The following is a 27,740-nucleotide window of genomic DNA, read 5'->3' on the forward strand; positions in this document are numbered from 1 at the left end:
CACTTTCCCAGTCAATAGCAACACGCATGAAACGTATGTGTGTATGTATATGTCGCCCCAAATGATAAACCTATTGTAGATGGTATTAGTGTTGACTACTGGTATTCTCACAAGTGAGAGAAAAGGAGGGGACGAACTTAAAGCAATACAATGTAACTTCTCAAAAAGCCTATTATGGAGCTCCCCCTACAGGCTTGGAGGTAATGTACGGTTACACTGTCGTAAATACAACACCCTTTCGCTTTCACGTTTCACGTTTGTTCACGAACCGGCGAGGAGAAGGTGCAAGCTATGTCGACCGAGAAAGTAAGAGTAATCAAATGTACCTGGGAGCGTGAGAGGGGTCTATTTGTTTTTGCGGTAGGTGTGCCAGAAAGCAAGTCGAAGTACTTCCGCTCAGCTCCCGGGCCGCTCCCGGGCCGTTCCAGCAAAGTTACATAGCGCAGTTTTTCCAACTCAGACCCCCGAAGGGCATAGGAGACAGGCCAATCAAATATTAAAACTCATTCTAGCCGCACAATTTTTTTCAAGCTGTTATTTTAAAGCGGCACAATGCAACTTTTTCATGGTCATAAAATTGCTTGGCAATCATCAGATTGCTTGGCTGACCCGTTCTGATGAAAACGGTGACATTTCCATCTCCATCTGGTGGCCCTAGACCGAAACAGCGCTTGCAACTTTGCCTGTGGCGCCGCGTGCTTTGTTTACCTCTGGAAGTCTCGCGACACACGAGAGCCGAGAACTACTGCTTCACGGCAGGTCGTAAAGGGCTCTGAGCCGAGCCAGGTAGCCTGATAAGACACCCCCTCTCCATTAGCTGTCGACGGTTCTCCAACTCTCTGCCAGTGTCTTGAAAAATAAACCGTAAATTGCCTCTGGTAGGTTTACGACAGTCTGGCTAGACTGTCGCCTTATTTTCTACGGAGCTCCCCCTACAGCTTTGGGGTGTGTATTGCATGGTAAACAAACCCCGTATTACTGAAAGTTGCATAGCGCCGCTTTAAGGTAGAAATGTTACATAGAATTGCTTTAACTGTTTAACTCGAGCACCCAGAAACATGCTGATGGTGAGGATACGAAGTTAGAAACTCAACAAAAGAAACACTCCTGCAAAGAAGCGTCTGATTGCTGTAATTGGTATTTTTATTTTCAAGGGTCCTTCATCAGTCAATGTTCATACAGATCATAATGTAGGAATGTTAACAAGCAATTTCCAACTTCTAATTATAGAGTTGTAGAGCATTTTAAAAGTCTAATGTGGGAGAAGGCATGAAGCGTGCCTAAAGGTTTTTTTTGGCACTTCTCAGTGCTGTGGACCCACTTGTCTGTAACCATGTGAGTTTACTAAGCTGCTTCATCGTTCTTCTCATATGCTTTACCAGTTGGAAAAGGGAGGCTATTGTACTCTGATTGTATCTAAGACTCTCCTGCTTAACGATGATTTAAACATTTTGCTTTCAACGCCCAAGCCATTCTCATAGCAAGGGATCATTGATAAACATAAGACCCTAACTATCTTCTAGAAACTCTTGAAAACCCAGCTCTTGAGAGAGCATCTCCTACCCTAGCACTTACCCCGTACTTCCCTGTGGGGTTTGTTCAGGCAGGGAGACAGAGCTAATAATCATATTAAAAGAATGTGCTCTCTCAAGTGGTCATGGTAACAACTGTAACTTCAGGGTAAAAATTGCATCCAAAAGACAGAATGGTCAAGTTTTTCACCCTTACCATTATTTTTGTTTGAACCCTTCCCAAGTAGCTTTGATTTCTAACCCCAAACAAATTCTGTTATTAAAGTTTATTCTCATATGTTTTGTTTATATGTAACCAAGGCAACCAGCAAGATGGCATCCACCAATGGTTGCATTGTAAAAATAATCTATTTTAGACCTAGGCATGATCTTTTTCCGACCATAGTAAGTAATGTTGTTGACTAGATTCAACCAGGCGGTGACAAAGGGTTTTAGGTAGGTGTTTTTGTGTTATTGACGGAACATATGTTCGTCTGCATACAACGTCACGCAAAGAGCGGTGCTTTGCTGTTGTTTCCATCCCTTCTTTAAGAGGACTTTCTGGCTTCTTAAATGAAAAATTTCAGCCTGCCATCTGCACTGATGTTAAAACGCACATATGAGTTATATTTCCCCTCAGCCACTTGTAGGGGCGGTACTTTTCCGGATGCCATTATGAGTCGTATTGAGGGGTATGTACAACAACTGATACGACTGCTTCAGTTCGATGGGAGGTGGAATATTAGGTGGAGGATGAAGTTGCATGGCTTTGAATCACTAGAATTGTGGAAACTGAGTTGATTTGTCACTTGCTGTCACTTTGCCAATCTGATTTTTACTGACTGATGCAGATAAAGTGTATTAGTCTCTTGGAGTCACTTGTCACTAGTAAAATATCTTACCACTGTTCTAAGCTAAATGTATTTATCTGCTAGATGTTTAAGGTTTTTCTTTCATGTAAAGACTAAGTTGAGTCAAACATGGATATGAGAGCAGGGCAGGCAGTCTGGAGTGAAAAGTGACCGGTAAAATGCAGCTGGAAAAGGCTGGCAGGAGACACAGAAACACAGGACCTGGAGCAAATCCAGACCCATTGAATTACAATGAATTCAAACAGCTGAAAGAATTACGAAAGTTTTCATCTTTTTTTTTAGCGTAGTGTAGAGCCAAGTACTGTTGAAGAACTGACACTGTGGCATGAACTTAGCCGGATAAACAATGTATATATGAACATCAGCACGTCTGTTTTCTTTTAAGGCTTTCTAAATAATAAGGGTGTTATTATAAAGACATCGTCTTTTAACAAGGGTGATGTCATTAAAAAGACGAAAGCTGTCTGTCATTCAGCTCTATCAAAGGGTGGAAAACAATTTTGAATTGAACATTTTGTTAGTTTTACGCAGCTGTATTTAAACAGGTGAATCAATAATGTTTATCACCAAATGAATGGGACTGTTAACTATGACTGGCCTAGACGCACTCACTCTGACACCAACACATGCAACGAGGAACCTGCGAATCGTTTCATGATATTTTGGCATTCTTGGAGAATTCTTTGTGCATTAAACGGTCTGTTCCTGGGTTAAGATTTCTGGGGCAGCCAGCCGTGGATGAATTCATTGAAGAACATTTTGAATACAGTGGGGATATTTATCCATCCATCCATCCATTATCTTCCGCTGGTCCGGGGATCGGGTCGCGGGGGCAGCAGCTTGAGCAAAGAGACCCAGACGTCCCTGTCCCCGGCCACTTCCTCCAGCTCTTCTTGGGGGACCCCGAGACGTTCCCAGGCCAGCCGAGAAACATAGTCTCTCCAACGTGTCCTGGGTCTTACCCGGGGCCTCCTCCCAGTGGGACGGGCCCGGAACACCTCACCGGGGAGGCGTCCAGGAGGCATTCTCACCAGATGCCCGAGCCACCTCATCTGACTCCTCTCGATGCGGAGGAGCAGCGGTTCTACTCCGAGCCCCTCCCGGATGACCGAGCTTCTCACCCTATCTCTAAGGGAGAGCCCAGACACCCTGCGGAGGAAACTCATTTCGGCCGCTTGTATTCGCGATCTCGTTCTCTCGGACACTACCCACAGCTCGTGGCCATAGGTGAGGGTGGGAACATAGATTGACCGGTAAATCGAGAGCTTCGCCTTCTGGCTCAGCTCCTTCTTCACCACGACGGGCCGGTGCAGAGCCCGCATCACTGCAGACGCCGCACCGATCCGTCTGTCAATCTCCTGTTCCATTCGTCCCTCACTCGTGAACAAGACCCCGAGATACTTGAACTCTTCCACTTGGGGAAGGATCTCATTCCCGACCCGGAGAGAGCATTCCACCCTTTTCCGGCCGAAGACCATGGTCTCAGACTTGGAGGTGCTGATGGTCATCCCAGCCGCTTCACACTCGGCTGCGAACCGCTCCAGTGATAGCTGGAGGTCACGGCCTGACGACGCCAACAGAACCACATCGTCCGGAAAAAGCAGGGGATATTTATGTAATTTGAATTTTTTTTTGGTTGTTTTTTTGTTTTTTAAATCGCAGAGCTTAAAGGCATCCACAATCTTTTCTTCTGAGGTGCTTAGAGAGTTCTCTAAGTTTTTCCATGATCATACAGAAGGGCTCCACCAGATGTTCCACCTGTTGCTCTTTAAAAAGGTTTTAATCAGAACTTGGACCCATTTTTTTAAATTTATTTTAGATATAGAACATCTAATATCTAAAATATACATAATTTTATATGGATTTTGTTTAGATTCATCACATTTATGACTAGACTGTGTTGGAAAGAGGGACGCTTTTTTTGTATAAAAATGTAAAAAAAAAAAAAAAATGGCTGGCAACAGTGACTTTTCCTGTGCACTATTATGGAAAGCTTTACAGTAAGTTGTGAAAATAATGATTCCCTCATGTGCATCTGAAAGATTCTCCTTGGTTCACTGCTTTTCTCCTCCAGATGTCCGTGGTGCACCTGTTGAAAACTGTGCGTCTGCTTCGTTTGCTGAGGCTCCTCCAAAAGATGGACCGCTACTCACAGCACAGCACAGTGGTCCTGACCCTGCTCATGTCCATGTTTGCTCTTCTTGCCCACTGGATGGCCTGCATCTGGTATATTATTGGCAAGATGGAGATTGAGGCCAATGACCTCAACTGGGATATCGGTGAGTTCTGAGAAAATCATACCAGTCGTTACTTTAAATACAAAAAAAGTTCCCTTTGTGATAAAACAATTTTTTTTAAGCAGAGGTTTTTATGAGCTTAATCCACATTCCTTTCAGCACAGCAGGAGTGCTATTGGGAAACTGCTCTAAAACCATTTTTTTTTCTTAATCTAAACTGGTATATAGCAGGTTTATCTTGATCAATTAATTTTGTAGTCTTGTTAAGCATGTAGGATCTGATATTCACCTATAGATATTTTTGTCACCATGGTGCAGTGCCTTAATCAGATTGTAAATCGTTAAAGAAGATGGTTACAAAGCACTTCAGAAGCACCTAACACGAGAATTGATTTGTTGTTTGGTAATAATGCACGACAGCAATATTATTAGTCAAAGTCAACACATGTGTGTTCAAACCAAATGCTAGAGCTATTAATGGATTCTGATAATAACTATTACAGATCACCTTTTTAATACATTATGCAATATGTGTTTGTAGTTTAAAAAACAGTGCTGCATTGTCTATTCAATGTTTCAATTAACTGTGTATTTGAGCAGCTAAATTAAGTTGCAATGTCCCCATTGACTTGATTGATCTCTAAGTGTTTACTGAATGAAACTCCAGACTCAATTGAGAGTGTGGGAATTTCTTGACTCTTCTCACAATTAATGATGGAACCCTCAGCCTCATCCTCTGGGTTTGGCCTCAGCCAATGGGTCAGTCATATAATGAGGCCCTTTGTGCGGATCTCTGGTCAGTATTGATGAGCTGCGATGCTTGTAATTTCTCATGTGGGCATCTTCATAACTGCTTGTAGACCAGCATTGCCTCGGTCATGAGAGCGATGCAGATTTCTCTTTGCAATTACTGCCTGTAAGTGTCAGAAAATAGCGGGTCAGTAGACGAAGCTGGATTTATGTGTTGTATCCTAATTACTCGTCTCTGATACTGAAGTGAGTGTTGAAGTCGAGCAGTCATGAGGTGCTTCCATCCAATTACCATTCATCAGTGTCAACGTGGGACTCTCATGGGAGGAGCTGCATGTCTCCACACTGTACTTACCTGGGACAAGCTCTCGCTCCCAAGCATCTGCGCTGCTTCTAGAGCTCAATTTGTTGTTCTGGATGTAGAATGGCGGAGCCTTAATAGAGTTTCCAAACTTTGGAAACCTATTCACATTTAGCTTCACTGTGTAGAGCCTCTAAATGATCAGTCAAAATGTGGAAACTCTGTAATAAAGCATGTTTTACTCTTTTTGGTGATAAAAGTGAATTAGTTACTCTGCTTTAGCGACTGTGCTACTTCTTGTAAGTCTAAACACTCCTTTGTCCTTCCCTTTTGATTTTCACATCCTCAAAAAAAGGATGGCTCCATGAGTTGGGAAAGCGTCTGGAGATGCCGTACAATGCCATGGCAGTCGTTAATGAGACTGGCAGTGGCCCCACCATCCGCAGCGTCTACATCGCTTCACTCTACTTTACTCTCAGCAGTCTCACCAGCGTGGGCTTCGGCAACGTGTCTGCCAACACTGATGCTGAGAAGATCTTCTCAGTTTGCGTCATGCTCATAGGAGGTACTCGCAAATTCATCGTAATATAGAGTATAAGTAAGGACACGTACATGTTTCATTATTACACTAATGCTCACTTCACTCTGAGACTACGGCATTACGAGTTATGAAATACAAAACTGTATGAAGACACACTAGTAATTCATTTTGTCTTACTTTAAAGGTTTAAGAGAGCAGAATTGGTTTTTTTTCTACTCTGGCCCACCACATGTTTGATTATCAATTAAGATAAGAAGCAGGTTTAAACTGTGTAGTTATAGTAAATTTAATTTATGGGGATAAAAAGAGGTCACTGTGGAAGGGTTTTCCCTCTGGTTTAGCTAAATGCTAAATGTTCCTGGTTGCCCGAGGGCAGAAGCAGTAGCAGTCACAGACACGCCACATGTACACATGCTGGCACACACACACACACACACACACACACACACACATCTCAGTTGGGCTGACACATAATAAAAAACTAGCACAAAGCACCTGTTCACATTTACTTAAGAGCATAAGACAAAACAAATGAGTTTAAAGATGAAATTGAATTCTTTCCACATTAAAATGAATTGATAAGCTAATCTACATTCATTCCACTGCACAGTTCAAAATAAGAATAACTGTGTGGCTAAAGTGTAACGTCTAATTTGATTATAATTCAGTTTGATTGTAATTTTAATTTGATTCCTGAATTAACCATTACCGCTTGATTATATGAATAAAGCATGCAAAGTGCTAAATACTGTGGCTAAAAACTACATTTTCTTTCACCAGTATTGTAGCATTGATCACCACAGTCACTCTGTCATGTCAGGTGTTGCGCAACACAACTGCCACACTGCTGAAAACTAAATGAGATCAGGTATCTGCCATAACAATCGAATAAGATCCCCTGACACCGATGGTCCTGTCTGGAAGGAGCAGAAGCTCAAGACATGAATGTAAACATAATATTTAGCTCCTCTGTCTGATGAATTTATCATAGACGTGTGGAGGCCATGAAACATGAACATTTAGAAGCCCCTTTATGCCTGTTCTAATAATGGGACTTGAAAATATTACAAAATGATTGCGCCTTGGTTTTTCTGTCACTTTACAGAAAAAGTGACACAAAATGTTGAACTACACATCCAAGTGTTATTGAAACACCTGTTTGTTACACCTCCTCTAGTTTGACTCAGTCAATATTACAGTGAGAGTCACAAAAATGTTTTTCTGTCACCCCAACCCCAGGCTAGAACAGCAACAGGAAGGTTTTCCTGTTTGGATCCTTGTTTTGAGAATATATTGTCAGTTCAAACTGTTTCCCTTCCCTAAATTTCCTGTCTAACTCTCCATCATCCCTTTCTCTTATCTCCTCTCCCTCTTCTTACCTGCAGCACTGATGCATGCCTTGGTTTTTGGCAACGTGACAGCCATCATCCAGAGAATGTACTCCCGCTGGTCCCAGTACCACACCAGGACCAAAGACCTCAAGGACTTCATACGTGTCCATCACCTGCCGCAGAGCCTCAAGCAGCGAATGCTGGAGTACTTTCAGACAACTTGGTCGGTCAACAACGGCATTGACTGCAATGAGGTACTAAACTGGAACAGTCTGATTCTGTGTGAATCATTGTATTGTGTGTTAAAGCCAACGCAAAATAGATCATCACACACAGTGTACACTTTATTTGGTAAAAACAATTTGCCTCTTTTCTTATATTATACAGGCATGTTCAGAAGAAGGATGTGAGAATTAGAAGTTTGTAATATGCAAAACTTTCTTTATCCGGGGACAAAAAGTAGTTGGAGCACTTTGAATCAGCAAAAGTGATATATTGGTATAATCTCCAATGGCCGAGTTCCCTCATCTGAACCAGATCGCATTGCATTTTACTTGCTGGAGACAAAGATGAAGTCAGAATGGTCCAGAGCAGGCAAAGCATGACAAAGAAGGAAACTTGTTCTTTGGAGCCAGTGGTTTCAGGCACAGACTGAATGCAATAGTTTCTTGACAAAGTGTGAAAAGTTTATTTGTGCAATAAAATTTGGACTTTTATTCTCATTTGTTATTTCTGTTCAAAACCGTGAATTAAAACCCCAAATCTTCCCTTAAAATGCAGTTTAATAGTTTGATTTTGTTGTGGTCACATTAAGAGCCAAGATGTAAAGAATTGTGTTGCTGTCCAAATATTTGTTTACCAAACTTAAGATACCAAGCTGCCCAGCATAGAGGGATCAATATTTCATTTGAAATTTCACATCCCTCTCACTCCTCACATATCAGCCATATTTAAGCTCATCATAAGTGTGATAATGTGATCGATACTATATAATCCCTGTCAATTTGAGAGCACGTCGTTACCCTCAGCATAGCCTGACAGAGAGAACGACACCACTTTTCTCGCATACATGGAGACTCAGGTGTAATGGTTTTCTTGGCACATTTTGAGCCGGGATTGATTGGCTCAAAGAAGATTTCTTTCGTGGTTTAAGTCCAATAGGCCAAGTAAAATCCCAGCCTTGGTTTTCGGAACCAGATTGGGTTCTGTTTAGAATCGTTCATTGAACATAACGCAGGCTGGAATGAGAACGATAAAAAAAGTAATGCATAAAAACAGACAAGTGCAGACTAAGCTTATTTTGTAAAGGTGGCAGTTGGAGAGTTTAGGAAAAACACCAACAGAAAAGCAGGATGAAGAGCACCTTTCCTTGACAAGCTCAGGAAATCCTGCCAGCTGTCTAGTAGTAACCCGTCCATCAAGGCTTCGCATGCCTGTGAGACAGCTGTCAGAACCCAGACCAGGGCTGAGATGGAGTTATGATGATGAATCCCAGACAGATGAATTATTGATGGGCCTGTTGATTAAAGTCAGCCTGGCTTTGATGACTACAGATTTTTGTCCTGAGAAGGAGATCGACAGATAGATGATGTACATTGTTGTTTTTTAACTGTGACAATGCAACTTCACGTTGTGTATGCACTTAAGAAGTGTATGCACGGTGTGCATAGATTAGGAATCAAAACAGATGCAGTGAAGGTTGGAAATGTACTTGCTGAGCTGCAGAATGGTGTTTTCTCAGCTGCTATGCTTCCCACATTCCTCCACACCTCCTTTCTCTTTTTTTTTTTTATTTCATTCTTCTTTTCTCCCCCCACCGTCATCTTCACAGCTGCTGAAGGACTTTCCAGATGAGTTACGGTCCGACATCACCATGCATCTTAACAAGGAGATCCTGGAGCTGTCGCTGTTTGCCTCTGCCAGTCGCGGCTGCCTGCGCTCTCTATCACTGCATATCAAGACCTCCTTCTGCGCCCCTGGAGAGTATCTCCTTCGACAGGGCGATGCTCTGCAGGCCATCTTCTTTGTCTGCTCAGGATCCATGGAAGTGCTGAAAGATGGCATGGTGTTAGCCATCCTGGGTACGTAAAAGGGATGAAGAGGGAATTTGGACTCAGAGCAAGAATCCCTTGGTGACGTTGTTGCGAATAATCCCCTGTCAGAAAGTTTTAGCAGGAAAAATCGTTTGTGTTAAAGCTGGTTACTGCAAATGAGCTCATTGCTCAGAGATTAGATAAAAGGACCATTTCAGAGGAGAGCTCATTCTCACAGTCTTTTGGGATTAAGCTCCCATAAAATCAAATCTAGTAAGATGTGTTTCTTCAAAATATATGTTCTACAACTAACAATTAAAAAAGGGCTTAGACAGCTTTGCATGCAAATGAGGGGGCTCTTTTCTTAATTTCTTCCAAGCTTCACTACGTTTGTAGTATGCTTTATTGTTATCTTGAAAAGTACTTGGAAAGGTCTGCAGAGTGTATACTCACCAGTTATTCAAGCACTCCATGTCACCATTCGAAGTCAATATTTTTTTTTTTTACTCCCTCTGGTCTCAGCCAATGAGGGGCAATCCAGTGCATTCCCTCGTGACGTGTGGAGGTCACTCTTCGTACGGCAACCGGAAACATATATGCTTTATTACTTTGTTATTTGCAGTTTAGGTTATTGTTTAATTGGACAAAGCAACAACAAAGAAACAGAATATCAAACACTTGCATGGTCTTGTTCAATTGTTGGATAGCCCTTAATCAGCAGGACCAAAAATAAAAGGATGCAAAAACAGAAACTTGCTTCCTATTGACGAAGGAATGAGATCTGCTTGCATTTTCAAAAGCTGCGTTTGAGCTCAAGCTTAAAAAAAGATATGCAGCTCACGAGAACTTTAAAACTTAACCTAAATATTAAATATTTTCATTTCAAATGATTAAATATTTAAAGAGTAGATATTTAGGTAAACAAGCTCAAATTGATGCAACAAAAGTCCAAGAAAACAAATCAAGAACCTTATTAGCAGACAACAGTATCTGTATCCTTCCAGTTCATACTATCTACATTCTATCCTTGTAAAAAAATATATAATAATAATACTAATTAATTTGGTGCCTTTTACATTGATAGAAATCACCAGTGTGAACCTGTATATGTATGCAGGAAAATTTCCTGATACTCACAAAGTGATAAAGAATTTTAGGATTTAGAGAAAAACACCACATAAAGTACAAACTGACTCAAGTTAGATTCCCAACCACGCTGCAGTCTAACACAACATCTCGTCCTGAGTGACATTTCTGGCCTTTGCTCTCTGACCCTCATGACACAGACTTCTAGAGCAATCTGGCACCAGTGTATGTGCCAGAACTTAATCTGAAAGTCCATCCGTCACTTTATTTCTTTTGACCTGTTACTTCCTGTCTTTGATATCTGGTGTTTGTGTATGTGTGTGAGTGTGTCACACACAAAAAGTGTGCATGTGTTTGGGCGTTTGTGTGAATCAAGTAGGTGGAATTGTTTATCGCTGCACAGAATGGCGTATGTTTTTGTGTGTGGGTGCATATGGGTGTGTGTGTGTGTGTTTGCGTGTGTTTGTGGGGGCTTGACAGGCGCAGAGCATTGTCTCTCTGCTTGCTTGCTGACTGTGCAGCGGGTCGGACTGACATTAAGTGTTTCACTGTAGGAGAAAAAAGCTTTTCAGTCTCTCTGTCTGTTTTCCTTTATGTCTCTGTGTATGAGTCTGTTTTCTCTTCATCCCCCTCTTTCTTTGTCTAAACACAAGTCTGTAGCTGCAGATGAGTACCCCATTAAAGAGGGAGAGTGAATACAAGAAAGGCCATGATGATATGCATAAAACAGGGAGATTTAGGGGAAAGTAGGTTTTGTGAAGGAAGACTGAATGTGTGTGGTGGCATATCTGAAAAAACTGAAACAAAAGGTGGGGGGACTGAGGAAGGTTAAGAAGTAGGCAGGAAATTCTGAATAGGGAGGATGTGAATCAGAGTTAGAGAAAGACAGTGAATACTGTAACGGTGAGAGAGAGGATGAACGGTTCTGGGTGGATGAGAGGAGGGGATGAGACAAGAAAGAAACTGGAGAGGAAAACAAGAAAGGAGAGTGACCAGAGTGACACGACAGTTGATCTGATGTGCAACAGTTGTGAGGAAGGGGAAAAAAGGACCATTTAAAAGAGAGAAAAAGAAACTAGGCACACGTGGAAGAAGGAAGAAAGGAAAAAGCAAGTGGGGAAAACTTGCAAGAATGAAGAAAGGAATAGAAATATTATTATGACAAAGAAATATTTGATTGAAGAAGAAAAAGGAAGGAAGGAAGTAACACGAACAAATAAATATGAAGGACAACTGAAACCAAGATTTAAAGGATTGACAAGAGAGGAAAAAGTGAGGGGACAATGAAGAAAATAAAATGTTATGGGAAAAAAAGAAATTGAAGGAAGCATGAGAAAAAATGAAAGAGGAAGGATTAGAAGATTTAAAACATGGACAAAGTATCTGAAGATGGCAGAAAGGTGGGAAACATTAAAGATGGAAAGGGTCCAAAGAGTGATGGAGGCAGAAATTAAACAGAAAGAGATTAAGTAGATGTTAAAGGAAGATTGCTAGAATTGAGGTGGAGAGATTGGATGAAGAGAAAACATAGTATGAAAAAGGAAGACAATCACTTATAAGGAAAAAAAACAGAAATGATTGAAAGAGAGGAAAAAGAGGATAATGACTGAAGGAAAAAGAAGAATGAGCTGACAGACAGGAGGACGGAGACAGTGACAAAGCAGGGAAGCATAAAAACAGTCACGACTCCCACTCTATCATCTGCAGTGTAATTTAGCCACGATCACAGTTCACAATGACCTTAATAAATAATGCATTTCTGCTTATGGGACATTAATACTAACGGGGTACTTAGCTTCACCCTGCATTTACATGAACAGCTGTCACGGCCACGTCCATCAAAAACTTCAAATATAGCAAAAGCAGGGAGAGAGATGTGCTTTGTCAACTGCCGACAACACCAAAACAGTGATATTCTGCTATTAATGATTAAATAGTTGTACAAATAGTAGATCGCTTCACAGTTAACTGCTCTATGCACTCTATGATTTCAACATCATCTGACAACCATCTGTTAATTAAAAGAGATAATGTAATGTAATGGCTTGTTGTCCGTTGTTTATGCTGTGAGAGGTGGATTAAACTGAGAAAAGAGTTAGCTGAGGCCTAATTTGCAATTGTTTCATACTGAGTTTTAAAGCCATTTTTCACTCATTTATCTCACTCGTCCTGAATCCACTACTGACGGGCAAACTTCACTTTCATTCAGTATTTAGTGGATGAACAAACATATGTTGGTCCCATATTCAGGGCTAACAGATCTTTCATAAATGTTTTTAAATGTTATTTCCATGACATTTTATTCCACTTTTCATTTTGTGTCCTATATTATGGTATAATATTTCCTAGGTAAGACAAAGAGTTTTTCTCTCTGAGCAGGTAAAGGTGACCTGATCGGAGCAAACCTGTCCTTAGATGACCGGGTGATAAAAACCAACGCAGATGTGAAAGCCCTGACCTACTGTGACCTGCAGTGTGTCAACCTGAAAGGGCTCTACGAGGTGTTGGACCTCTACCCTGAGTACTCTCACCGTTTTGTCCAGGACATCCAGCAGGACCTCACCTACAACCTGAGGGAGGGACATGAGACACATGTGAGTCTATCGAAGTGGTTTTTAGAGCCTAAAAATTGAATTCTCCAAAGAATTAATCCAAAACTGAGCAACAGTTTTTGTAAACCAGGTCAACATTTGCTTTCTTTTTTCTTTGTGTGTATGTGTGGTCTGTGTGGGCATGAAATGGTCTGAAAAATTTGTCCCTTATAGGACTGTCATGGGATTCCATTACTGGCCCAATGTTAATTGCTCATTTGGGATTTATGCAGGTTTACACTGGGTGCTCAGTGTGTTCAACCCAAATAGGCCCCATTTTTGTTGCCCAATACAAGCCCATGCATGCGTGAGTGATCCAACTCAACCAACAGAAGGAACCCAGGTGATTTACCCAAGTGTGCAGATGGATGCCCAGATAAGATACCCGTTTAGGGACAATTCCCATTTGGTGCCCATGGACCACAATATAACCATCCATCCATCCATCCACCCATCCATCCATCCATCCATCCATCCATCCATCAACTTTCTATACCCGCTTAATCTGTCAGTCGGGTCGAGGGGGGGCTGGAGTATCCCAGCAGTCATCAGGCGAGAGGCGGGGTTCACCCTGGACAGGTTGCCAGTCCATCACAGGGCACAATATAACCAGTACGGGTAATTAATATTGACCAATTTTTCATCCAGTTTATTACCCATATAGACGTACACACCGGCCAAGTGGTTTCCACTCAGGTTAAGCCAAGCTTTAACCTATGTTTTATATTCCCCATCCATATTATGGATAGAGTTAGATGGGGAGGAAACATCCATTTGGGGCTGATTGTGAAAAGAAATAAAGAAATAACAGTTCAATTAGAAATGTTTGGGCTTAAAATGTCAATGTTCATGGTAAAACTTTAGTAGCATTAACTTGTACATCTGCTTTCAAAATCTCCAAAATTAATGAAGCCTGTGTTTGTATAACCCACAGCACCCACAGTGCAAACGTAACGATTAATTTGTACTTGCTAATTTCTCTCAATAAGGAGTCGTAGTATGACAATAAAAAAGTGTGAGAATGACTGATAAGTTAGGAAAGAAGACAAAAAAATGTGTTTTTGGGGGCAAGAAATTGACTTTTGTTGCGGTGGAAGGAAGAAAGAGGGGAAAAAAGCTTTGAAACATAGAAAGTGGGTTTGTGAGTGTGTGTACTCCTTTTTTATTTAACTTTATTGGGACCTTATCTGGTAAAAACAAAAGACCAACCTTGCCCAGTTCTTATGATGCAAATGTCATCTATGGGGTCCATGTTAAGGTCAGAACTAAGGCGTGATTCAAGTTTAGGCCATGATAGTGTTGGGCATCAATTTGTTATAGTAAATGTTATGGTCCTGGTTTGGGGTAGGCGGTCCACAATAAAAACAGGCCAGTGCAACGTCCGAAAAAAGTGTGTCTGCTTGTGAATGAGCAAGACAGAGGACAAAAATAACCGGAGCACTTGGAGAGGCTTTGCCGCTGTAATTAGTTAGGTGTTTCTGCCTCACTTACACAAAGACCACAGGTTCTCACACCCACACACACACACACGCCGCAGGGCTTTTAGATGGGGGTGATGTGCAGAGGGGCAGCCAAAATCTCAGGACTGATTGGAGTTTAAATGAAGACTGGTGAAGGCAGCTGAGGATGGAAAGGTGTTTGGGCTGAGATATTGAGTTAGCTCATTCGCTATCATTGTGCTCTATAAAAACACACCATGATAGTACCGGTATATCAGGGTGAGTAATTTTCCATTATTGCCTCATCGTGAGCACTGCAGTTATTCATTATCACTGTGCTAACTTTCCCAAAAAAAAAAGGAATACACCCATAGAGCCTTGTGAAATTGCTCCTTTGTAAAATGAAGCTGAGAAAAGAAAGACAGCATGTGGATTGCTCCTTCCTACAGTTGATTTACTGTGTATTTCTTCTCCCACTTACTTTCAGATTAAGGTCAGACTGCCAACAGCAACTCAAGAGACTCAGGTACCAAATTGCAGCCACTATCTCTGAATGATTGTTTACAGTCTAAAAGTGCCACCATCTTTAGAAATGTCCCATGTGTTGATACCCATCCATTACAGGTTAGTCAGCTCACTTTAAAAAAAAAAAAAAATCTAATAATGAAACTCAAAGTAATTTTAACGTACAAATACGAGTTTCTTTTCCATGAAACGTCTGCATGGTGGCTCTGCAGAGGACCTCTATCACCGAAAACAGACACTATCACTCTTTTAGACTCAATTTTGGTTGGGAAGTTGGGAGATGAAAAAAGATCAATTATTCACTAAATGAGTTGCGGCCGTTAAACTATGGCAGCAGCCGAATGGAGGACGATGACAGGCTCTACATGCTGTCAAGCTGCTCAGATATTTTACAACTGAATCAATTCATCTTTAAGTGCCATTAACCTCACAGTGGTGGTATTTTTGTCTGCGACAGATGGGTCATAGGCCAGCAGGCACTGATCAATAGGTGCATGTGGATCTTATTGCTGTTATTACAAGAATGAGTCATCATCTTACGGTTGATCGATACCCTGCAGTTAAACAAGACACCACTGCTGCGCTTTGACAACTACACAGGGGTCCCTGTGTTTATTAAGACGTGTGTCACAGTTGAATTGTGTTTCTACTGTTCTACTGTTCAGTTCATGTGAGGCAAAGTGAACTCCTAAATCCAGCTGAGTTGGCTGCCTCTTGCACTTACAAGTCATTAGTTTATTTTGGTGTACAGAAAACAGCCATCATGTCTGTCAGAGTCACTGTGTTGATGCAGCCACTGCATCTTTAGAAGGAGCAATAGAAAAAGTAATGGTGACATTTAGTGTGAAACAGAAAATGACAATATACACAAGAGGAGTCATGCCTAAGATGACTCACATTTTTGATAAAAGGATGTTAAATTTACCTCCGCTCTATGGCACACCTCTCCTTTTGTCATTCTTATGTTATCTCCAAAGGCTTTCTTTGTATTCATGCTCAAAGATTGTATTTCAAACTGCCTAGAAATAACAGGTGATTGATATTTGATGGCATTTTTTTTCCCCCAGTCAGGAGTGAGAACGAATGGGCGGGTGGTTCAGGGTCAGCTGCCCCTCATTGAGGCCCTGGAGGAACACGGGGGGCATTCAGAAGAGGAGGAACATGATGAGGCCGTGTCTGTATCTCTGGTGGCAGAGCAGAACCGAGCAGCGAACCTCAGGGACGCTGGTGGGAAATCTTCACCGTGCCAACCTGGCCACAAGACCATGACTCAGAGCTCCAGCAGGTCTCAGAGGAAGATTCAGGAAATTAGCCTCACCACTTTAGACTCTTTCAACCTCAGCCCCAGGTGAGTGTATAACAACTGATTTGTCTTTGTGACCGTACAAGCCAGTGTGTCTGTGTCTATCTAAAATTGTCTATTTTTGTCATTCTTTGGAACAAAATAGTGTTGAATCATGACTGTGGAAACATTTTATTGTCCAGTCAAATATGCTTATGCTTGCCATATGCTGTATAATAACTAAGGTTGTTTTCTGTGACTACATCTGACATGGGTTGTTGGGAGGGATAGTTATGTTGGGGTTCTCTTTTTGTGCTGTCCCCTTTCTTTTTTTTTTTTCTTACTTTGAACTTCACTTTAAAGCAGACGCTTCGACGCAATGGGAAAATTATGTCTTTTTTCTTTCTGTACTGTCTGCAAAAACTCAAAGAGATTTGGAAAAAAAAAATGCTTATGCTTTATGCTTAGAAAAGCAATTGTGTGGTAGCTCTGGCCTCAAATTTTTCATTTCCACTCTGATATGACACTTATGGACCTATATCATGGACAAAAATATCACTGCAAATATTGGACTTTCAGTGATTTCTTTTTCTTTCTGGTTCAGAGGGATTTTACTGCAAATGTTTATGTCAGAAAAGATAAACAAAACAGCCCCAGAGGATAATGTCGCTGCCACCATGAAAAAGTTGATGCAGTATTCTTGGATGCTTCACTATTACTCCTGGATGTACTGACTGTTGTGGCCAAATAGCTCAGACTCACAACTGCCTATAACACGTCTTGCGGGGACACCTGTTTTTCTTCCCAGCAATCACTGTGTAAACCGATTAGACATATGTAGTATTTTAGAAAGCGTTTTAAACTTAAAATGTTGAGGGTCTTGAAATTTTCTGTTGGCACCGCATATAGTACAGGACAATTCAAAGAAACCCCTCAAACCCAGATACAGCGTTTCCAAAATGTCCGGGTTCTCTTTAAAAACAAACTTCCATCAGCAGAAATGCTGTATGATGAACATGACTCCGTTATCAATCAATATAGAATTTTTAATGGCATTATACATTATTTACACGCCAACATTTGTGTCTCTGCAGGATAGTAGATGGTACTGAAGACAGTGAGGGGACAGAGAGTTCCCTGACCTTTTCTTTCTCTACCAGCCGAGGGTGTCCTGTCAGTGAAGCAACCAGTGCCTCAGCATCCACCACAGGTCCTCTCATCATGAAGCACAATATTCCTCACACTCCCTGTGAAGTCCCTGTGAAAAATGTTCCCATCCTAAACCCTGCAATGCTTTAGAATAATGAGGCTTATTAACACACCTGAATGCCTACAGTATTTCAAATCAGTCTTCATGCAGTAACTTTGGGGATGAACTTTTTACTTTGTCTGATTTGTCACAGGCATGCTGCCAATCAGCACAGCAGAATTAGCAGCTAAAGCAGAGGAGACCAGGGGACAACTGCGACACATCGACCAGCAGGTGGGATTCTCTCTGTGTGTGCAGTGTGTATATGCATGCCATAGTATATGTGTGTGTGTCACATGTGTTTTTCCCCATATTGTAAGTCATAAAACTGACTAAAGCGAAAAAAAAAAAAAAAAGACAGCTTGGTTTAAGGTCAGGTTTAGGAATAAGTGAGTGGGGAAGTAAGTACTTTGGAAATGAAAATGAGCCCTTATAATATCCTCTGAAGGGATGGAAATGTAACTATGTGTTTTGGTGGTGAGACAGAGAGACAAACAGGTGGGCTCAAGTAAGCACAAGCCATATGGCTGCATCAGCATGATGGGCGCAAGACAGATAAAAGTATTGAGAGAAGCAATTAACTAAAAAACGACAACAAAACAATAGCTAAGCTTTTGGATTCTTCATCTAAAGACAGTGTTCTTTCATTCAAATTATTAATTTCATTGGTATGCCATAGATGTTCTGTGCATTATTTGTTGTAGTCTATAAAAAGCAAATGTTTTAAGTTTCATTGGTTTATGGTGCAGCTTGAAATATTCTGTTCACACATGTACACACATGCTCTTGCATTGCACCCTATGGTTTGATTGGCGGGTGGCTAAATTGACATTAGACTTTTGGCAGGTGAGGAGGAGTGTCCGCCTCCTCCTGCTAAGCCTCAGTGTGTGTTACGGAATGAGATGACTATTCCACAGAGGAAAAGAGACACAAGGAGAAAAGAAAATATGGAGCGAAAGAAAAAGATATCTAGAGATAAAGCCTCCTGCATTTTTGCCACTGAAGCAAGAAAAGAAAAGATATGAAAGACAGGAGGGGAAAAGACAAAGGCACATCACATTCACACCTAAACACATTCTCTCTTTGTTGTGCTCTGTCTGTCTCTGTGGGTTACCGATGTTTGACAGGAAGTCCCTCAGCATGGTGTTTTGGTTATTAATCCACACTTGGAGCCAACCACCCTGATCACTGCAGGAGATGAAAAGGGGTGTTTGATTTGAGCCATATCTGCACCCTGCGCAAACACGCACTCACACACAAACGCCCAAAAACAACACGACAAATGAGGACAATGCATGTTCTGTGGTGCATACAGTGTGCTGCAACATGCAGACTGCCAAACTAAACACCCCTGGTTATAAACAAGAAGACTGATGCCACAGATGTTTTCTGGAGCAGTTTCCTCTTTTGTTTTGTTTGTTTGTTTGTGGTTCACATGCAGCAGTACCTCTGTAAAGGAAAAAGACACATTTAAACTTTCAACATGATATATAGCACATCTGAAACAAATCTGACCACATGAAAGCGCAAACACTTTATTGAGCCGCCAAATGAATCATACCTTTCACTTGAAGCTGAGTGTGCATGTGAAAGGTAATTCCAGTGGGAGATGAGTAAGGTATTAATAGGACTGAAGAGAAGCTTGACCTCTGTATGTCGAGGAAATCATAACATACAGCTACACGGGGCAGCTGGGACAGTCGGAGGAGTGTCTCAGCAGTCATCCTACTTACAATTACAGGAAGAGGGAACACATGAAACACAGACATGCATGCTCAGCAGTAGTGACCCACTTTTGTTAATGAGCAGTCTAATATGACATATACTTCAAACCAAATCTGGACATCGACTTGAAGCTTTTATTTTTTTTAATTCTTTTGACCTGGAAAGCTGCGGGACAGTGAAGCTCAGTTACGACAAAGTTATTGTGTAAGACCCAAATTTGAATGACAAAATGTAAATATTCTCCTAAACTGTGTGTCACACCAAATCAAAGGAAGACACACACACAAAAAAAACAACATTGCACTTCTGTTTACTGTATTAACACTCAAATTGCTTAGTAAACCATCAAGATCTCAGTGCAGTGAGAGGGGAAAAGAAGTCCAGTTGCCCTTATTCCAGCTCTTATGATTACCATCAGCAATGAGAGGAATCATCCATTCATTTTCCAAGCTAACCACCAAATTACCTTGTTTTGAATTTGATGCTAGCAATGCATATTGCTGAAGATGAGACATAGGCCCCAAAAGACCTTTAGGTGAGTTAGGAGCACAAAGTAAAAAGCCAGCATCCACAATTGTGTGGTGTACATTCATACAGCCACATCAATGATGCCCCAAACAGCTGAGTACCTGCATCATATTTACTCCCAATACACTTATATAGGTGGGGGGGGGGGGGGTTTCTTTGAGTTTTTTTTCAACATGTACCTGTAGCTACAGTGAGTTAGTTCTAGTCATCCATTACTGCTGCCTTTTCTGAGCATGATGGTTGACTCAAATGTGAGAGTCCAAAAATCATGTTGACAGCGTGTCAGATTGGACTGTCCTGCCACTCTCAGCATTTCTATTTTTATCAGAGCCAGTTTAGACCAAGGCTTTTGTAGGAGGGAGAAACGGGGGAACAGTGAAAGAAGCGGACTGAACATTCTTCCTCTATTAAAAGTATGATGAGATACTAAAGATGTTGTTTGAAAAAAATTCTGAATAACATGTTTTCAAATGTGCATATGCACCAATGATTAGTGAGTGTACCTTGAAATGTATGTTCATGAAAATGAGATAAGAAACGGAAGCTCCCAGCCTGACTTGGTCAGTCATGATCACAATATACTTAAAGCTCAGGCTGATCACCTCTTGACATATCCACACAATGACTGGGTCACCTCCCACCTGAAGTTGTGGGCCCTGCTGAGGGCTGATGTGCATCCAATTGCACTGATGAGCGTCACCGGACAGATTAATGGTCATGAGTAATCTGACGGGCAGAACCAGATGGCACATCGGTAGGGCAGCATGGCCGTGCCCTCAGTGGACATGTCACATGCAGAGAGCAACTAATCACCAGCTGCCTCTTCAGTGTAATGGTCAATTGTAGCAGTTTGATGTTACTTGCAAAACAGCAGTGTGGAGGCATACTTGTACGCAAAATTACTGACCTGAAAAAAAAAACAATTTCTTATCATTGCTCTGTAAATCCTGTGGCCCTTTAAATCTCCTTAACAGTTACTTTATTACAGATGTAAAATGCATAAGAATAAAGGTCATAGGTCAAATGTTGTCTCACAGGTATGAATAATGAACTTGGATTTTTTTGCAGATGTTTTTGGAGATTGTGCATTTAAAGTGTGCTGAACTGCTCTAAAGGACTATAAAAAAAAACTTTAAAAAAAACTCATCATTTCTGTTTAGGTTGATTTAAAGAAAAATTGTTTTCCCTAAATGAAATTATATATTTCTGTATGTTTTTTTTTTGATTGGGTTGAATATTGTACTACAATAAACACAACATTTGTGCGTTTGCATTCAAGCACTGAACCCACATTAACACAACTGCATTGGCTAAGACAACTTACTGGTTTAAAGTTGTTTTTCGATTCAGTTTGTTCATTCAAATTTTTAAACCCTAAGAAACTCGTCTTGATGAACTTGGCAACATCTGTGTCATCCCAGTAGCAATGATTGTGGTTTACCTCCATAGCCGAAACGTTTTTGGCAGCTGGAGTTTCAGAGATTAAATGTGTTGACAGTGCAGCCAAACAAAGTTAAATTGTAATAAAAAACTTCTAAACAGATGCAACCACATTACGATTCCATGCTGTAAATGACAAATAATGGTCAGAAATTACTCTGGTGTCAAACACCCCATTTTTTCACCCCGTATTTCATCATTTGAAGGTTTTTAACGAGAAACAGTAGCTGTGAGACTTTACCATTTATAACTAAAGTTATGATGTAAAGAAAAGAAATAGTGAGGAGCAAAATTAAAGTGCTTATCAAAATAATCAATATAATTTTTTTTTTTTACTATAGATGAATGGACAATATAGTCTCTAATAAAGAAAACTGCTGTATGACATAAAATGTATTCAAAGGTGGTGGCAGAAGAATGTTGACCAGAATTATTGTCAGTAATGTTAACAACAAAAATACAAGAGGAACATCTTTTTTATATCCACTCTTATGCTTAGCATTGTTTATGCCACACATGTTTTTGGATGGAGGCGGATTTTTCCCTTTTAAAGTCAACGATGACAAATTGTGCTTTTTCATTTTCAGGTGAGCACCCTCCGGAGGGAAGTGGCCGACCTTGGGCAGATCATGAAGAGAATGGCCCAATTCATGGAGAGCCTCATGCCATCAGTTCCACAAACTGCAGTGGTTTGTCCTGTGCACTACTCCCCAGCACACCACACACACCTGCACCCTCCCACCTCCCCTCAGTCTTATCTTATACCATCCCCCTCTAAGGTTGCCTCCACCTGGACAGACCCACCCATGCAATTGCCCTCCTCGTCTCTCACAATCTCCCAGCAGCATACTGTGATGTGCCACACGGGCTCCCTAACACACAGACCACAGAACCTTCAGTCAGGGCATCCTCCCATCACTAGCTCAACTCCATCTTCAACTACTGACACATCAGCCATTCAACTACAACTGTCCTCCGTCATTTCAGAGCCTCCTCTGCCTTCGTCATCCCCCAGCTCACCAGATTTTTTGCGCAACACAGATGGGGCTTCGAGCTCCATCAGCTCAAAGGTACCCTCCTCTCCTCCACGGGACCGAGGAGAGGAGGGCCCTCGTCAGAGCCCTGGGTGCTCTCCACAAACTGGACATGGGAGGTTCAACCACTCCGAAACCCAGGGTTTGTAGCAGACCTCCGTCAGAACTTTCCTGCAGTATACAGAACTTTTTCCTGCACAGTTTTTGGATATACTCCTGAACTAAATATCAGACTCAGTCTCACTGGAAGACGTCTATGGGAAAACAACTAACATTTCTGCTTGTTTTAAAGGCACGCTTTTAAAAATCCACTTGCATGAAAACAAGTACAGATGGTTTAGGTGTATTAGCTTTATGGCTTATAGAAACCTAGTGGTATTAGATGGTATTTAGAGGTGGTAAAATGGGTGGTAGCTCTATGGGTAGGGCGCACCTCCAATCCCTTCCCCCTCCACCTTGAGGATCCTTTATAGAACAGGACTCCAACATAATGGAGGTTTGGATAGAAACGCTGCAGGAGAGGGGAGTTTCTGTGCTCTCCTTTCCTCCACTCCTCTTCTTCTGCCATTTAACCCTTCTTTTCTTGTTCACTCAACCCATGTCACATGCTCTGCATAGCGAGGAAAAGTGCGTGACCGGTTGAAGTGAGAGCACGGGACAGTGTGAGGAGAGAGATGGGACGTATTGTGCTCTTTGCTGTCGGGTCCGCGGGGAGAAAGGGTGAACGATGGAGGAAACTGGCAATGGAGGTGGTGGTGGTGGGGCATGTTATGCCTCAGGCAACACAACCCCTGCTGTCGTCTGTCACACTGAGCACAGGGACTCTTTCTCCCCCTCCATCTCTCTTTTCCAGTGTTTCTCTTCATACACCTCTTCCCCCCTTCTCCTTTTTCTCTCTGCATGCCATTCTGAGCCTTTTGAGTAGTGCCTGTAGACACACATTAACATGCAGCATGTCACCCTGTGGAGATCCAGCTTGCCATTTACCTATCTATTTAAGAAGAAGAAAACAAAAAATGTCGTTCAATATTTTAAAGGCTGAACCTGGCATTTACTGATGCATATTTATTGGATATCATTTCAGTTTAAAGAAACATGGTTATTTTAGGTACCAGATTGTCACCCCTGTTTAAAAAGTGGCCTGGAGCAAATATTACCAATAATAAATTGGTTCGTGACTTGCATTGTAAGCTATATTCCCGATCATCACCCAGGGTAACCAGCTCTGAGATCTACTCTCTCAGCTGTTCAGAGTAAAGGCAATATTTCCATATAAAAGCACAATGGGGAAATAAAATGCTTTTATATTTCTATGAATGTATCAATACTTAAAATGTATCTTTTTTTTACCTTAAAAAGAGTGCTGTGCTGTAAGGTAGGCTGTAAACAATGCAGCCGAAAAGGAAGTTTGCTGGTGTCAGCCAATGCAATCTTAAACCAGAGAAAAGCTTATAAACTCTCACCCAACAGACCTCCTATTCTCTTTTGAATAGGTTTCACTCTGCTTTTACTGCAAATGGAATGTACTGTAATCAAACTTCTCTTTTCCTTTTTGATATTTATTAGATACGAAAAATGATATGCTAATAAACAACAAACATGACTGTTATGTGGCGTGTTTTTTGTGCTGACAGATACTGAGCTAATTTGGGGCCAACATATCCATGGAATCCCTCCTTTGTTTCCCTCCTTGTTTTCTAAAACAAACATCATCGAGCATAACAGAAGCAGGATTTTGCCTTTAGCATGGAAGATGCCCTTTTTGCTGGGTTAGGATTTGTGAAGCATTTTGTTCTACTGTACGTGCTGTTTTATATAACCATTTGTCTGTGGCTGCTCCATTCTTTTGCCACTGATTTGCAGAGCTGCTCCTGAACTCAACAGCCAGATCTCTCTCATACAAAGCAGCTGTTGCTTGTTCTGTTTGTAATAGTGCTCTGTATTTGTTTTGCGTGCTTGTGTGTGTGTTTGCCTTTTGTAGCTGCGGCTATGGTTCATTTGAGTTAAAAGTGCGGCCACCGCGATGTTCCAGTGGTGACGAAAGCAGGGGGATGAAAACTGAGTCAGTATGCGTGCTGGGGATAACACTGACACACCTGTCAGAGGTCCAGCTGCTCTCACCTGGTGAGCTGTAGCTCTAGTGCATTTGTGTTTTTGTCTCTGTTAGGAAATGTCTGAGGGGAGTGTCTGATATATCTCAGTTCGATACTTTGGATACCAGGGAAACCATGTGAGTGTGTGTGTGTAAATACATTTGTCAGTATATCTACAGCAGTGCGCAAAAGCTTTTTGCAGAAAACAGAGGTCAAAATTTCCTCTCAGAAAATGTCTTGCTGGTGGGATGTGGATGTGTTTTCACTGAGAATGATTAGTTGTGTATTTAGCGGAACATCTGTGGGAATGCTGTCATTTAGCCTCGGGTCTTGAGACCCATCCATATTTAATGGTGTACAGACAATCCCATCCTGGCTGCTTATGCATCGTTTTACCCACCTGCTACCAAACTCATCTTTTATTCACTGCATTCCCACTTTAGCCGTCGTTAGCAAATTGAAGGCCATCTGGCTTCCTGCTTTGCACCCTTCCCTGTCACGTGAGATTCTTAAGAAAACTTGGGATCTGATTCTGAAGGATGGAAAGAATATGGAAAAACTGTATAGGAGGGATTTGTTTTTAAAGAGGAGCTATGCCTATCCACTGCATTTGTTTTCATACCTAACTGTCTTTTATGTCCCATGCAATGCTGTGGGACTGTGTATGATTTTCTGTGCACTCGATTTGCATTATTTGGAGACGGCCGTGACCCAAATACGGCAACAATTCATCCCCGTCCACTTTTGTCATCTGAGCATATGCAGAAATGCAGGGTTCGTGCACACATACGCTTTCAGTCTTCCATTCAAATGAGCACTTTATCCCAGAGAAAAGAGCCACTTCACTCGTTCCTCTTTCTAGATATCAATGCTAAAAAAGTGACAAACGTGAGAACCTCTCTCTCAGGCACTGAAAAGCTGTGCTTTCATCTTAGTGGACATGGTGGATATATGTGGAAAGTTGCTAACTGCGATGTGATCTTTTTAATAAAAATTATGCAAAAAAAGAGGATACAGGCACACATGTTTTTGTTTCAATGTGTTTGGTCTGACTCGTGTGCTTGTGCATGATACTGCTTACCATATGTATCAAATACTGGGTCTTGTGAAGCTCTCCACACAACGGCTTTACATTTATCTGTTCCACTCTGGGTAAGACAGCAGCTGCTATTTTCATTGGTCTAAAGCAGGAAGGGCAGAGGGAGTTGTAGGACATCTTGTATGTAGTGATAAATGAGTCCGAGCTGCTCCTATGGATGCTTTGGTGGTGGTGGTGGTGGTAGTGGGGACAATGCACATGACTGAAGCAGAGATTAATGGTGGCTTCTTCCCTGTGAGGTTGCATGTCTGGCTGTGCTCATCAACCATCCCATGCTGGGATTACCTCTTTCATTGATAGTCGTCTGGCATTTTCAAGCAGACAGTTGGAGTATCATTAGCATGAGGGGCTCTTATTGTATAGTTTGTTCTTTTTTTTTTTTAATTGTGCAAGATGGCATTAATGGAAGTGTCCCTGTTGAAAAGTTGCCACTGAAATGCTCATGCATGTGTCTCTGTCAGTCAACACCTGTCAGCATTATTTCCTTATATTCAAGCCAGTTCAGGTTAAGTGGCCAAAAAGAATCAATCAGAAGAGATCTTTTTTTGTGTGTGTGTGTTTTGATAATTTGAGCCCATTTTACGACCTCATATTAAACTGGTTGGGTTAGTATCGGGGCTTTGTTGCAGCATTCTTGTCTTTCAGTTTTCAGGGCCTTTTTTTAATCACTTGTATTTTCCTTATTTTCCGAACATGTCCAGGTTGCTGTCAGATGTAACATGAGATAGATAATAGAGAGACTGTCAACTGCTTCCTCCCTTCCAAGGAAATAGATTTATTCTCTCTGTTTCTCTTTCCCAGAAAAAACTTCTTTTTTTTTTTAATCATGCTTCTTCCATGCCAGTGTGTATTTACATCCATTACTCAACTGTCATTGCTTATTAATTAGGAAGAAAACCAGAGTTGAAATAATAGCTTTGAATTTTTGCAAACACTGTATCAGTGATTAAGAGTTGCTTAACCCTCTTCTGACCAGTACTGTTTACATGCAGCTATAGTGCATAACTATAAAAACAGTTTGATTCATATTATCTAAAGGGGATGTTCTTAAGAAATAGGAAAAAATCCTGACAGGACATGAGAGATGCAACAAGACCTTCAGTTGATCTGCCGTTCACTGAAGTTTCATCAGAAATGGTCTCCATGGAAGGGTGGCTGTCAAGAAGCCCTTTTTAAGGGAGGGAAACGGGAAGTAAAGGCTGAGGTATGCCACTTTACACAAGAACTGGACTGAAAATCAGTGCCTTATGGAGGGATGAATCCTCCCCAAAGCCCAGACCTCAACATTATTGAAGCAGTGGGGGATCATCTTGACAGAGAACAGAACAAAAGGCAGCCGACATCCAAAGAAGAGCTTTGTGGTGTCCTTGAAGAAGCCTGGAGAACTATTCATGTTTGCACATTCTAATAAAATGTTCCACCTTTTTCCTGTTCAGCTATAAGAGGTTGCACAGTTTGCCATTGCAGTTTTAAAAATTTAGGATTTGTTGTATGTGGGTTTTTTTTTCATTCTTCTCTTTTTTTGATTTCTTTATATCAGGTGCCAAAAAATGGCTGATTATGGCTGTTTTGTTTTTTGTTTTTTTGTCAAAAAAGCAGAACATTCTAATTTTGTTGCTTTTAAAGAATCACATTAAACATTACTCTGAATGCCTCTGAAATCCACACAGCAGATGTTTATTTCCTATGATGGAGCAGTGCCTGGTGTATTTTAGAAGCCAGAAAAGCTGTCCTTATGGTGTAAATACATGGACCACTGAAACTGTCTTAAACCCTAATTGCTGCCACGGGCCAAGTTTTTTGTCACATTTTACTGCAGTTTATCTTAACTTTGTGTCAGCCCTGCTCCAGAGGCCCATCCGCTAAGACCTAATTTTACATTACATATCACTGGAAACAGCAGAGGCTGTGTAAAAAGACCCAAGGCTTTCTCTGAGGATTGCACTGTGTACACAGCTACCTCCCTCCTGGAGGAAATAGACCCATGGATCGTCCTAAAGAGGCCGGAGCTTTCTCTCCACCACAGAAGCTTAAATCCATCTGAGTCACCCAGGTTCTCTGGAAGATGTGTAC

At 41.4% G+C, this 27,740-nt stretch overlaps 1 protein-coding gene across 1 annotated transcript in view; it reads left to right on the forward strand.

The window, feature by feature from the left end:
* Positions 1-24,084, forward strand: part of kcnh8 (potassium voltage-gated channel, subfamily H (eag-related), member 8) — a 55,434-nt gene extending 31,350 nt beyond the window's left edge. The window contains exons 7-16 of the mRNA XM_075449933.1: positions 4,458-4,662; positions 6,027-6,236; positions 7,598-7,797; positions 9,375-9,624; positions 13,042-13,256; positions 15,180-15,218; positions 16,285-16,565; positions 17,594-17,709; positions 17,903-17,982; positions 22,029-24,084. Of these exons, the coding sequence (XP_075306048.1) occupies positions 4,458-4,662; positions 6,027-6,236; positions 7,598-7,797; positions 9,375-9,624; positions 13,042-13,256; positions 15,180-15,218; positions 16,285-16,565; positions 17,594-17,709; positions 17,903-17,982; positions 22,029-22,625 (2,193 nt within the window). The 3' untranslated portion in view covers positions 22,626-24,084. The remainder of the gene's footprint in view (positions 1-4,457; positions 4,663-6,026; positions 6,237-7,597; positions 7,798-9,374; positions 9,625-13,041; positions 13,257-15,179; positions 15,219-16,284; positions 16,566-17,593; positions 17,710-17,902; positions 17,983-22,028) is intronic.
* The last annotated feature ends 3,656 nt before the right edge of the window (positions 24,085-27,740 follow it).

This window comes from Odontesthes bonariensis, chromosome 18 (genome assembly GCF_027942865.1).
Source record: "Odontesthes bonariensis isolate fOdoBon6 chromosome 18, fOdoBon6.hap1, whole genome shotgun sequence".
Lineage (NCBI taxonomy): Eukaryota > Metazoa > Chordata > Actinopteri > Atheriniformes > Atherinopsidae > Odontesthes > Odontesthes bonariensis.